General features: G+C 38.1%; 1 protein-coding gene across 2 annotated transcripts in view; it reads right to left on the bottom strand.

Moving 5' to 3' along the window:
- Positions 1-845: 845 nt before the first annotated feature.
- The window catches only part of rap1gds1 (RAP1, GTP-GDP dissociation stimulator 1), a 46,633-nt gene continuing 34,371 nt past the window's right edge, over positions 846-13,107 (bottom strand). For both annotated transcript variants that reach the window (XM_059354127.1, XM_059354128.1), the window contains 5 exons: positions 11,379-11,504; positions 10,138-10,277; positions 4,295-4,421; positions 3,771-3,899; positions 846-3,514 (listed from right to left, as the gene is read on the bottom strand). In XM_059354127.1, the coding sequence (XP_059210110.1) occupies positions 3,387-3,514; positions 3,771-3,899; positions 4,295-4,421; positions 10,138-10,277; positions 11,379-11,504 (650 nt within the window). In that variant the 3' untranslated portion in view covers positions 846-3,386. The remainder of the gene's footprint in view (positions 3,515-3,770; positions 3,900-4,294; positions 4,422-10,137; positions 10,278-11,378; positions 11,505-13,107) is intronic.

The raw sequence follows: 13,107 nt of genomic DNA, 5'->3' as shown, positions 1-13,107 counted from the left end.
AATGCGTCATAAACATTATGTCAATGTCATAAACATTTATGACTGCTGTCATTAAGTGTCATTCGGTTTTTGTCATGACAAGTTGACATTCCTTGGGTTGTCTTGATTATGACAACTTGACTTTAATCAAAGTGACATTACCACAAAACGTCTTTTTCATGGCAACTTGACATAAACAAAATATGTTTCTATATTTGTGTTTATGGCAAATTGGCATAATGATTATTATAATTAGATGTGCAAGGTTACAGACCAATTCTAGCACTTGGTCATAGATGTTTGACAGAATACCGACAAGATACCCAAAACTGACTGTCATGACACCATTATGACGGTGTAATGAAGATATTCTTTGACCTCAAGTAAAATGAGATTTCAAAAGGCTTTATTTTGAAATTATACATCAGAATGTCTTGCAGTCAGCTGAGGGACATCCTGAGGATGTCCGCTGTCTACCTGAAGTGGAATGAGTCTCTGATTATGGATAGTTTCCTTTTAATTGAAATTAGATTGAAAATACAGTTAAACCGGAAAACTGCTTTTATTTTGAAGGTCGTTCTAGCACGTTGGTACCGTAATGTCTGGTAAAAACATGCATCGCCAAAACAAGTGGCGGCTGGCTTGACTGTATTTTCTGAACTGGGGGGTGGCTTTTTAATATATGGCATATTTTATCCACGGACATATCCTCCAACCTTAAGTTAACCCTCCTTTAGCCTTTAAAAAGTGTGTATGTGTCCATGTTTGAAATGGTAGCATTTTGATTTGTCATTAACATATCATGAAGTACAAACTGACAGATACAATTACATATGACAATATTTTCTTTTTTTTCCGTTTTCACTACTATTTACAGTACACTAAATTGGAGGAAGGGTTCAGGAGTAGCAATCCAGTACACAAGTTGTCATAATCAAGACAACCCAAGGAATGTCAACTTGTCATGACAAAAACCGAATGACACTTAATGACAGCAGTCATAAACGTTTATGACATTGACATAATGTTTATGACACGTTTATGACTGTGTCATGTCACAGTAATGACAGTATCATGTCACTATTATGACGATACCTTCAAGTAATGCTACCATTTTACTTGAGGTCAAAGAATATCTTAATTACACCGTCATAATGGTGTCATAATGGTGTCATAATGGTGTCATGACAGTCAGTTTTGGGTATCTTGTTGGTATTCTGTCAAACATCTATGACCAAGTGCTAGAATTGGTCTGTAACCTTGCACATCTAATTATAATAATCATTATGCCAATTTGCCATAAACACAAATATAGAAACATATTTTGTTTATGTCAAGTTGCCATGACAAAGATATATTGTGGTAATGTCACTTTGATTAAAGTCAAGTTGTCATAATCAAGACAACCCAAGGAATGTCAACTCAAAAACCGAATGACACTTAATGACAGCAGTCATAAATGTTTATGACATTGACATAATGTTTATGACACATTTACGACTGTGTCATGTCACAGTTATGACAGTATCATGTCACTATTTTGACGATAACTTCAAGTAAAGTGTTACCAACATTTCATCATCGTTTTCCTTAAAGAAATTAGGTACATGAAATATTTTGGCCTCGACTTTAACTTGGCTGCACCACGTCATGGAGCCAAACTGGACACAACTAACAAAAGGTAGACTTGATTACCAACAGCCCTGTTCTCCATTAAATCTGCTTCACCTTGTTCTTACATGAGTCTCATTTAGTGATTAGGTGGAGTGTCTTACTTCACTGTACAGCTGTTGGAGCAGGGGGAACGTGTGGAAACTGTGGAATTGAAAAATCGGATAAAATCTCAAGATTCCAGTCTTAAAGAACAAGTGCAAAAAAACAAGGTGTCAGTAGAGGAAGGCAGCCTTTACTCTGGACTATGCGAGTAGTAGAGAGGTAAAATGAACACGGTCACACTTTCAACAGGACTAAAACATGCACAATTTTCTAGTCAATTTATACTCAAGCTACGTGGGACACAACTGGGAACATCATGGATGGCTGCTTTTTCTTAAATGTGATAAAAAAAGAACACAACAGGAAGTTGTTTTATTTTATTTTTTTTATCTTTTGTGCACATTTTTTTTTCATTTGTGGGTTATCGGCGGATGGTATCACAGCTATGGTCATAAAAGAGTGTCGTCTCTTATCTATTGCGTTACTGTTTTACAGAGCATCAGCTCCTATGGAGCTACTTGTACAGAGGATACATGCACAAGTAGAGGTGGCACCAGGGTTAGACTGATATCAGTTCATTTAGGAAAAAAAAAAGACTCTATAGAACAGTAAGTCAATGGTGTCCACCTTTATAGTCAGGCGGCTTAGCTAAATAAAGGGGACACGCTGGACAAAAGCACCAAATTTTTTCCACGTGCTCCGAGATGGCACCCATATAAAGTCTATGAGAACCAATACATCTTCCAAGCCACTCAGAAGGTCAATCTTGGTGTCAAAATCTACATTTTCTGGGTCAAGGAATCATTTAAAGCTGTTGAGAATATCACTAGATGATTATTTGATCAAATAGAAATGATAATTTTCACCCAGACTGGTAGGCAACTCGCTTCAAGTGCTGCAGCAGAGAATCCTGAGCTAATAATTATGTAAATACATGGCCAAAATGAACATATCTATTTGATCATCTAGTGATATTCTCAGTAGCTTTAAATTATTCTTTGACCCAGAAAATGTATATTTTGACACTAAGATTGACCTTCTAAGTGGCTTTGAAGATGTACTGGTTCTCATAGATTTTATATGGCTGCCATCTCCGATCTGCAATCTTGATGAATTGGCTCCTACCAAAAATTGAAACCTATAGTGATAGAGAGCATGTGGAAAAAATTTGGTACTTTTGTCCGACGTGTCCCCTTTCTTCCCAATTCTGGTCCTAAGCCGCCGGACTATTAGGGACGTCCCTCCATTGAGCATTTAAGGGGTGTCGGTTTGTAAAGCCTGAAATAAAACCTGCCTCACTTGCCTAAAGTGCCTGTTAACCCACCTCAATATATTTCATTATTATGGCTTTCAGGAGTGTGTTGGCGTGCCACAGTGGTCTAAAAACAAGTCAAGGATTCGGGTCTTGGCAATTTCTTGCACCGGTAGTTAAAAATAAAATGTATGATTTGTATATAAGCACACAGTATTGGTGTTCCTAATGGACATCAGTCTAACCCCGGTGGAGGAGGGCGGGCCGGAGTGTTGGGTGGAGACATGGCTATGTCCGGCTGGCAGTTAACGTGACATGGTACCTTGGCACATGACGATGGGGGCAGAGGGGGGAGCAGTCATGGGGGGTCACTGGGTGATTAGGCGGTCAGGCAGGCATTTGGGTGGATGAGTGTGTGGGTGATGTTGGACACAGTCATTTAGCTCTGGGCAGTTAATCGCTGCTCTGTAAGAGATGCCTGGTGGGATACCGTTTTGTTTTCATGAGCCCTCAGCTTGGACACCACGTCAATAAACGTCAGGCTCTGGACCTCTTTGTGGAGGGGCTCTAAAAAAGAAAAAGAGGAGAAAAGTATCATGAATTCTCAAATAAAAGATCATACACAATGTAGAATGTGCGGTTATATTGACTTCTAATTTCTTGGTAGCATCACGTGGGCCGGACAAGGACAGCCAACGGGCCGGATGTGGCCCGCGGGCCACCCAATGGCCAGGTCTGATTTAGAGCATAATGTCTTAATATTACATTAAGAAGTCTTTAAAGTAACAGTGTCATAATAATATTAATTTGTATACTGTCTCACCTGAGCCCATGACTGCACAGAGGAGGATCATAGAGTTGTACTTGATCTCTGGTGCGCTCCTGTCGTCTGACAGCAGCTTGTGGAGCACCGACACCAGGTTGGCTCCAACAAAGTCCTTCTCAGCTGCAACTGCAATACACAGATACAGTGTCAGTGTTAATGCACATTTGCAACATTTAAAATTCTTTATTGAGCATGATAGTGTTTTGAAAGTTAAAAAAAAGATTCAAAATCACATTTTATGTTGGACTAAATGACTAAAAAAAGACACAAAATGACCAAAAAAAGACACAAAATGACAAAAAAAGACACAGTGTCAGTGTTAGCATGCTGCATATGTTTTTGACAGTACGTGTAATAGACCAGCTTTCACTTTGGGGATATCGTTAATATTGTAGACCAAAATGCCGTTATGCTTTTATTCTCATGCATCTGACTTAAAGCTGGAACTTCTTCAGAGGTGCAGAAGTGTAAAACTGTTCATACAAGCATTACAATTCAAATACATTCATTCTGACTCTTACCCAAATCCAGCGCTGCTATGAGACCCAAAGCCACCAGTGCTTCATTCTGCATAATCATATGTTCACTGGTAGCCATGGTAACTAAGTGCTTGACTCCTCCTCCTTGGATAACAGTTCTGACGACTTCCTAAAGAACAAAAAAAAAAAACAACAACAATCTTTATACATTTTAACCCTTAAACAGGCATCGTGCACCAGGAGATACACACTCTTTAACATCCTGTAGGGGGTGTGCTGGGAGGTTTTCATTAATCTAGTTAGCATTTATCAAAAGTCTTGTCTGGTATTAGTATCTAGATCACATGATTTGGTTCAGGCTATCTTGCATCATTTCGTCAACCTGATCAGAAAACATCATGGCCGCCAGTGGTGGAGAACCTGCTTCCTTTGGGGTAAGTAATCATATATTAGTCATACTTATTTTCAATAAAACAATATAAATTCCTAAAATTAATTAGGACATTTGTCTTAACATTCTGATGAAGAAAAAAATACTTCAACTGTGTTTGTGGTGTTACTTAGAAGCTTTTGAAATGTATGTATCCCCTGAGATACGTTGCCAGATTAGGGGTAGAAATTTGGTCAATGTGCATTATTCAAAATTTTGTTTCAAACTGGAAGGCATGTTAATAATTACTGCAATACCAGATATTAGTATGCACAACTGTGCCCATTACAACAGTATAAGTGTATTTTACTTTAAAAAATCTATTTATTTTCAAGCAGGGCATCTCGGCTAGGTCCTTTTATGGGAAAAGAAAGGAAAGCACAGGAATGAGAGTGATAGAGGAGATCCCTGCAAGTTCTTCTGACTCTGAGTCAGACAGTGATGAAGATCAGGAAGTCATTTTCAGCCAGCATGAGTTAGACGCAGTGAGTGAAGGCAGTTCTGATGAGGATGAAAGTTCTGATCAGGAGGATGAAGAGATGGATCACAGTGCAAAGTCCAAACGAGCCAAGGGATTCAGGTGACAGTAGTCTTATTTAGGGACACTTATATGTGCAATCCATACAAATGTATGTATGTATGTATGTATGTATGTTGTAGTTGATGTAAGGTGAAAAAACACAAACTTTCAGTGTGGTATGCTTGTGATATTTACTGAAAGTACCATGCCACTAACCAGCTAAATTCAGTCCATACTTGCTAATAATACCATTTTGTACAAATAACAAAGCACAGTTATGTATTTTTGTATATATTTTTGTTTGTTTTTTACAGCTGGCGTAAGAAACGGTTTGAGCACCAGTCAACAGCAGCTGCCAGTGTATTCAGCGCACCTGATGAGCTGTCTTCTCCACGTAGCTACTTTGCCCAATTTTTTGATGGTGATCTGTTCCAACTTATTGCTGAACAAACAAATCTCTATAGCTGTCAATTAATTGGAGCCAGCATTAACACTACTGTGGATGAGATTAAGTCATTTGTTGGCATTAAGCTAATCATGGGAGTGGTGAGAATGCCATCCATGGATGATTATTGGGCAGAAGACACACGTTATGCCAAAATAGCCAATGTGATGTCAGTAAAAAGGTTTAAATGCCTCTCACGATTCATCCACTTCCAAGACAATCAGACATCAGAACCAAGCCAAGATCGGCTCTGCAAAGTGACACCAGTGCTGGAGCACGTAAGAAAGAAGTGTCTGGAAATTGAGAGTGAGAACAAGTTCTCAATAGATGAGATGATGGTCCCTTATAAAGGAACAAAGGCTGGGTCTCTCCGACAGTATCTCCCGAGCAAACCTCACCATTGGGGCTTCAAGATCTTTGTTCGAGCAGGCGTTTCTGGCATAGTGTATGACTTCCTGACATACACAGGAAAGAGCACATTTGGCACAGACCTGGGTCCAGCCAAAGAACTTGGAGTTGGAGCCAATGTTGTGATCCAACTTTGCAAGACAATTAAGAACCCTTCAGAGTGTGTTGTCTACTTTGACAATTTTTTTACCTCCCTACCACTCATTGTGCATCTGAAGGAGTCCCTTGGTTTGCGAAGTCTGGGAACCATACGCAAGAACAGGCTTAAAGGGTGCACACTTGAGGATGACCGTGCTCTGCTGAGGCAAGGAAGGGGAAGCTTTGACTACAGGGTGGATAATGAGGCAGAAGTGGCTGTTGTAAAATGGTCTGACAACAAAGCTGTCACCTTAGCTAGTTCCTGTGCTGCAATCAGCCCGCTCAAGGAAGTCCGGCGTTTCTCCAGAGAGGAGAGAAGAAGAGTTGCTGTTCCCTGTCCAAACATTGTGTCACAGTACAATGTCCACATGGGAGGAGTTGACCTTGCTGACATGATGGTGGCCTTGTACCGCACCCCTGCAAGGTCCCACCGGTGGTACCTGGGCCTCTTTTGGCAAATGGCTGATATAGCCATCAACAATGGATGGCTGCTGTATCGTCGAGATGCCAAAAGCATCGGTGTGCAAAAGCACAAAAAGCTCAAGGAATTCAGGCTGGAGGTTGCAGATGCCCTTATCCACAGTGGAAAGAAGAAGGGAAGGCCTTCCAAGGGAGGGGAGGAGAATGTGCACAGCCCCACCAGATGCATACAAAGGCCAACAACCCAAAGACCCATGGCTGATGTCCGCCTTGATCAAGTGGATCACTTCCCAGCCTTCACAGACAAGGGAAGGTGCAGGCTTTGCCCAGAAGGACAGACAACAATCTACTGCACAAAATGTGGTGTTCGTCTATGCATTGTCACCGGGAAAAACCCACGCAACTGCTTCCAAGTGTTCCATAAAAAATGAAATATAGACAGGAAATAAGGAGTATTGTTCATAGAGTTCCCACCGCTATGGAAAACCTGGACCCACGAAGCTTTCTCCAGTGTTCAGTTGTGTATGCATCATTTGAGAAAATGAAATTGCTGTGTTGTTTTGTTTTTATGTAATCTTCAGTGCACAAAATGTTCAATATGTTCATTATGAAATGTTCCGTTTTTGTGTCACTTTTTTATGAGATTACTAAATTGGATTGGTAAAAATGAATAAAATCAACTTTAAAAGTGCTGTGTGTAATGTAAATGACCAAAGAATAAAACAATGTATAAAAGATCTTCATCAAATTAAACATTAATATGTTTATCATTTGGGCTCTGTGTATACCTTTATTGGGCAACGTATCCTGGGAGATACAACTCATAAAATCCAAAATATTGCATATATATATATATTGAATGTGGAAATATTTTTCTTAGGGCCTAAAGACATAAGTGATAACACTAAATTATTTTTTGCAACTTATTTTCTACTCCTGCCTGTTTTAGGGTTAAAATGTACTGCTATTGATCTTTCCATTACTGAAATGTTCTGAACACCATTCTTTTTGGAGAGGTATTGTATTGTTTTCTGTATTTTATTTTGAAAAGAACAACCTGGCTCAAACAAATTAACATTTAATTTATAAGCAATAAAAATGCCAGACTCTCAATATAACACACAGAGATTTGGATGCTACTGTAGCAATGGTGTTTCAGCTTTTCCTAATGTCATGTAATTGTTGAGCAGTGGCAACAGTAGTCACAAGTGACAAAGGTCAACACGAGGTGCATTTAAACCATAGTGTGCAGTGTTTCTGTACTTACATTGGTACAGGAAAAACCTCCTCTCTACACAATGTCTGCCTCAAGTTGAATTTGGTTGAATTAATCGTAAGCCTTCACAGAAAACCCACACACAGGGGAAAACCCCAGGGCTTTCAAAGTCTGACAACTGCAGCTCCCTCCATCTTTTTTGTCTGTTTTTTTGAGTGCGGATGTGGCTCGGTTAGAGCGGTTGCCCGTTGATCGGATGGTTGGTGGTTCGATCCCTGACCGTGGCACCCTACATGTTGAAGTATCCTTAAATACTTTATTGCAAGGCTTCTTACTTTCACAAACATAACGAGTCATTTTGTTTTCTTTACAATATTGTACCTTGCATTCTTTTTCCCCCCTTTTTTTCAAGGTATATATTCACAAAGTAAATAACAAAAACATTGGGTAAACAGACAAACATATATACAAGGCAAACTGGTATTCCCCAAATGAGGATCTCTAAGAAAAGAAATAAACAACAAACTAATGACACAAAACAAAACAAAAACAAAAAAAAGGTAATAATATAATGAAAAAATAAGCGGTGGTGCATGTATGCGTGTTCATGAATCCGACCATTTAGTTCATCTCCTTAATTTGATTAAATATTTCCACTGTTTTTATCAGCCTTTCTTTACAGTATAACTTGTTCCAAATATGTATTTGTTCCCTATTTCTAAAAGTTAGTTTTCCATCTCTAAACTTTGTTCTGCTGTTAATACCCATGCTCTTAATTTTGGTGTATTTGATTGTTTCCATGCTTTAGTCACCTGCTTCATGGCGGTTACTCTCAGTAAATTAAAAAAAATAAATGTCCTTTGCTCTTATCTTCCCTTTTAAATAAATAACTAACCAATGTTGTACCTGCAAAGGCTCTTTAAACTCAAAAATGTACTTTAATATTTCTTCAACTCCTTCCCAGTATGTTATTAATACTGAGCATGTAAAAAGCATATGCATATAATTAATCGAAGTATCCTTGAGCAAGATACTGAACCATAAATTGCTCCCGATGCTGCGTTCATTGGTGTGTGAATGAATTCCCAATGGTGGCAGATGGGACCATTTAGGGTAGCCTCTGCCACCAGTATGAATGTGTGTGTGAAAGGGTGAATGAGCGCAGTCTGTAGTGTAAAGCGCTTTGAGTGGTCACAAAGCGACTAGAAAAGCGCCATAGAAGTGCAGGTCCATTAACAATTTACCATTTTAATTAAAGGGCAAATGTCTGGATATGAACAAGTAAGTGTCAGTGCCACAATAATTTAAGAATCAGCAAACAATTCAGATTTTGGCAGTTCACGCCTATTATTCCTAGTCATACTTTATTCTAAGGACTCATAGTTTTATATTATATATTAGTGCTGGGCGATATATCGATATAAAAAAAATATATACAGTATATATATTTTTAAATGTGATATGGAATTAAACCATATCGCATATATCTACCTAATGTAGGCTGTGCCATGGAGGCTACGAAAGACTGTGTTACATCCAAAAATGTGTGTATCATATCAGTGTTCAGATGTTATTTTCCACAATGTACAAATCTTAAAGCACATATCTTTTTAAAGCGGCTGAATCAGCAGCCAGACTAACGGTCATCTTCAGAGCATGCACCTCACACTGACACTTCAACAGTTTGAAGAGCTCAGCTAGCTATTAGTGATTAATGGTTGGTTGGACTTAGGGCTGGGCGATATGGCCCTAAAAGAATATCACGATATTTCAGGCTATTTTTGCGATGATGATATTCTTGACGATATTAGGAAATATTTAAAAAGATATAGAAAACATGATTTTTTTTTAGTCTGTATAAATAATTGAAAATCTAACATGTAGTTTGAAGTGCAAATCTCAACAGTTGCCAAATACAAAAAAATTACTCTTGACTCATGAGCATCAGCAATAATAAAAATAACCATTTAGGGGTTCCGGGGGCATATTTTAATGAAATTTTGTAAAGGAGAATAAAGGTTCTTATGTTTTATTTAAGGCATCTTATTTTGACAGTCTTCTTGTAAATTCTGTGGTGGATTCTCTTAACACACTGTGCTCTTATTTTGAAAGCTGCATGTGTTTAGTGACAGGGAGTAAGTAGCTTTTTGTGATTAAAACAACTTTAACCACTACATCAAGAAGTAGGAACGTTGCCAATATCATGATATGCATTTCTTTAACCATAAAAAAAAAAATACAGATATTATCATGAACGATACGATATGGCACACCCCTAGTTGGACTTAATGAGTGTACTGGTTCTGACCTTGGACTTGCTGTGTCGAATAAGGGCCGACAGCAGCCTGTTGGACTCGCCCATCACTCCTGCATGATCTTTGGCTTCACACCACTCTACTAGCCTCTCCACCAGCTTCCCATTGGTTCCCAGCTGGTCTGCAGCTTCAGCTGAAACAACAAGATTGTGTTGGAGTTCACTGTTGCTGAAGTCCAGTAAAAAGCTTCAGAATACCTTTTTTTGGTCAGTTATTTCAGAAAGTGAATATTATACACTACCGGTCAAAAGTTTTAGAACACCCCAATTTTTCCAGTTTTTTATTGAAATTCAAGCAGTTCAAGTCAAATGAACAGCTTGAAAGGGTACAAAGGTAAGTGGTGAACTGCCAGAGGTAAATAAAAAAAGGTAAGCTTAACCAAAACTGAAAAATAATGTACATTTCAGAATTATACAAGTAGGCCTTTTTTCAGGGAACAAGAAATGGGTTAACAACTTAACTCTATGGAGTCTTGGACTATTTTGTCCATTTTTGAATTCTTTTCATGTCTTTGTAAGTCATTTTGTGTCTTTTTTTGGTCGTTTTGTGTCTTTTTTTAGTCATTTTGTGTCTTTTTTTAGTCATTTTGTGTCTTTTTTTGGTCATTTTGTGTCTTTTTTTGGTCATTTTGTGTCTTTTTTTAGTCATTTTGTGTCTTTTTTTGGTCATTTTGTGTCTTTTTTTGTCCTTTTGTGTCTTTTTTAGTCCTTTAGTCCAACATAAAATGTGATTTTGAATCTATTTTTTTTTACTTTCAAAACACTATCATGCTCAATAAAGAATTTTAAATGTTGCAAATGTGCATTAATTTCAGAGTACACTGAGACATTAAACTGCATAATTTTCAATTAAATTCTGGAAAAGTTGGTGTGTTCTAAAACTTTTGACCAGTAGTATATACCAATTTGCATTCAATTTGGTTCAGTCTAATCTTTTTGACAAAGCTCCAATGAAAGTTTGAATATGAAGCAAACACTGATTTATATTTACAGTAATATTTGTGTATTTGTGACTCATAATTAAGGCTGCATAGAATTTCTTGATTATCATACCAAAGCTTAAATGGAACTGTTAAAAAAAGACTCATGACTTCCTCTGAAAATCTTTCACAGACTTTCACAGGGCATCTCGAACTTCCTCACAGTGTGTAAAGTGTTTTTAAGAGTCAATATATCTGCTGTGATCATTATCATGGATTAGGTGCAAAAGGTGAAACAGTTGATTAAAACTCTACCTTGTGTATCGATGAGCATACGTAATGTCCCCAGGAGTTTAAACTGGACTGGAGGCATTTCTGACTGCAAAAACTTCAACACCACGTCTGCTACTCCAGCTGACAACATCTTGGATTTGTTTACCACTGGAGAAAGGGAATGAGGCACATTAGACACAGAAAGAAAATATATTAAATTACACTATTACTTACACTTTAAAGTACACTTTTTCAGTGGTCAAATTCAAGCACTTTTCAAGGTCCATTTTCAGGCTTTTCCAGTAAATTACAACGGTAGTAAATTGTATGTTTTAGATGAGTACTTACATACTAAAAGATGGTAATTTCACTTAACCATACCAACAGTGATGCTATTACACTTTTAACAACCAAAAGTACAGTTTGCTAATCTCATAAAACAACACATGCTGGTATGGGAATCTAGGGGTTAGGAGCAAAAGTAAGTAAAAAATTGCGATCTCGATTCTCACACACACGTGATCTCATTTCTACACACATCGATTCTGGAGCATTTTATATCTCGAGCTGCATCAGAAACAAATGCTCCTATTTCCTCCCGGATTTTTTCAAGCGCCCCCAAACGCAGCACTGCTGCTGCCTCCTCCCTCAACCAATGGTAAAGCGTCTTTGCGTTAACACGTGATTCAGTGCCTGCAGTTCAGTGTTTGGAACAGTGTTGACAACCTAGCGTCTTTGTGGCTAGATTTAGCAACTTTTCAGACCCCCCTAGCGACTATTTTTCAAGAAAGCGACTAGCAACAAATCTAGTGACTTTTTCCTGGTGTTATTAGAGACTTTTGGAGACTCGTTCTTTCTCTTCTTTTTTTGTCAAAATAATTTATCTTCCAATGATATAACTACTACTATGTCCTTGCCAAAGCACTGTTTTTTTTTGTTTTGCCAAAGTTCATCAGTGGCAAAAAATCGTGCCAGAGAATCGTGATCTCAATTCTAAGCAAAAAAATCTTGATTCACATTTTTTCCAGAATTGTGCAGCCGTACACTACACACTACCCAAACTAGGAGGAAAGCCCCACAAATGCTTCAGGACCCCTTACATCCACTATGAATTTGGAAAACTTCCTTCGGTAAGAAGACCTAAGGTAGAGCAACATGAAACATCTTTAAGAAATATTCTACACTGTTTTCAAAAAAAATAAAATTGCGTTGTTCTTATCTTATGTACACGACGGCATGTAATTTCTGTCTCTACGTGGTTGCACGATTACAATTCTCCTCTGCTCTCTCTGTTGCGCATGGTGGAGTAAGGACAAAATAATAGAAATACCTGTCAGTATAACAGGTGAAACAGATCTGACACCTAGTGAAGTACACCGATGCCCTAACCCACTTGCTTTGACTGATACAATTTGAACAAACTAACAAACTGGAACAACCTACCTGTAGATCTGAGGTCTGCCCAAACGGTCAGCTCCTTTAAATCAGGACTAAAACCACTTCAGCCTACTCTTAACTTTAACACTTATCTGCTCTACTCTACTGCCCTTACTTTTTAACTACGCAACGTTTGACTTGTGCTTTTTATTATTTTTATCTATTTTCTTATCCTGCTGTATCTTATTTAGAATAGAATAGAATATATCTTTATTGTCTGTTCAACAGAGCAGAAATTTGTCTTTCGACACGGCTATAACAATTCATGCAAAACACACAACAATTACATGAAGTGAGATAAAACAACAACGCTTCAGTAAAAACACAACATCAA

Source organism: Centropristis striata, chromosome 17 (genome assembly GCF_030273125.1).
Source record: "Centropristis striata isolate RG_2023a ecotype Rhode Island chromosome 17, C.striata_1.0, whole genome shotgun sequence".
Classification (NCBI taxonomy): Eukaryota; Metazoa; Chordata; class Actinopteri; order Perciformes; family Serranidae; genus Centropristis; species Centropristis striata.
Note: the sequence above shows the minus strand (reverse complement) of the source record. Positions and strands in the feature narration are given on the sequence as shown.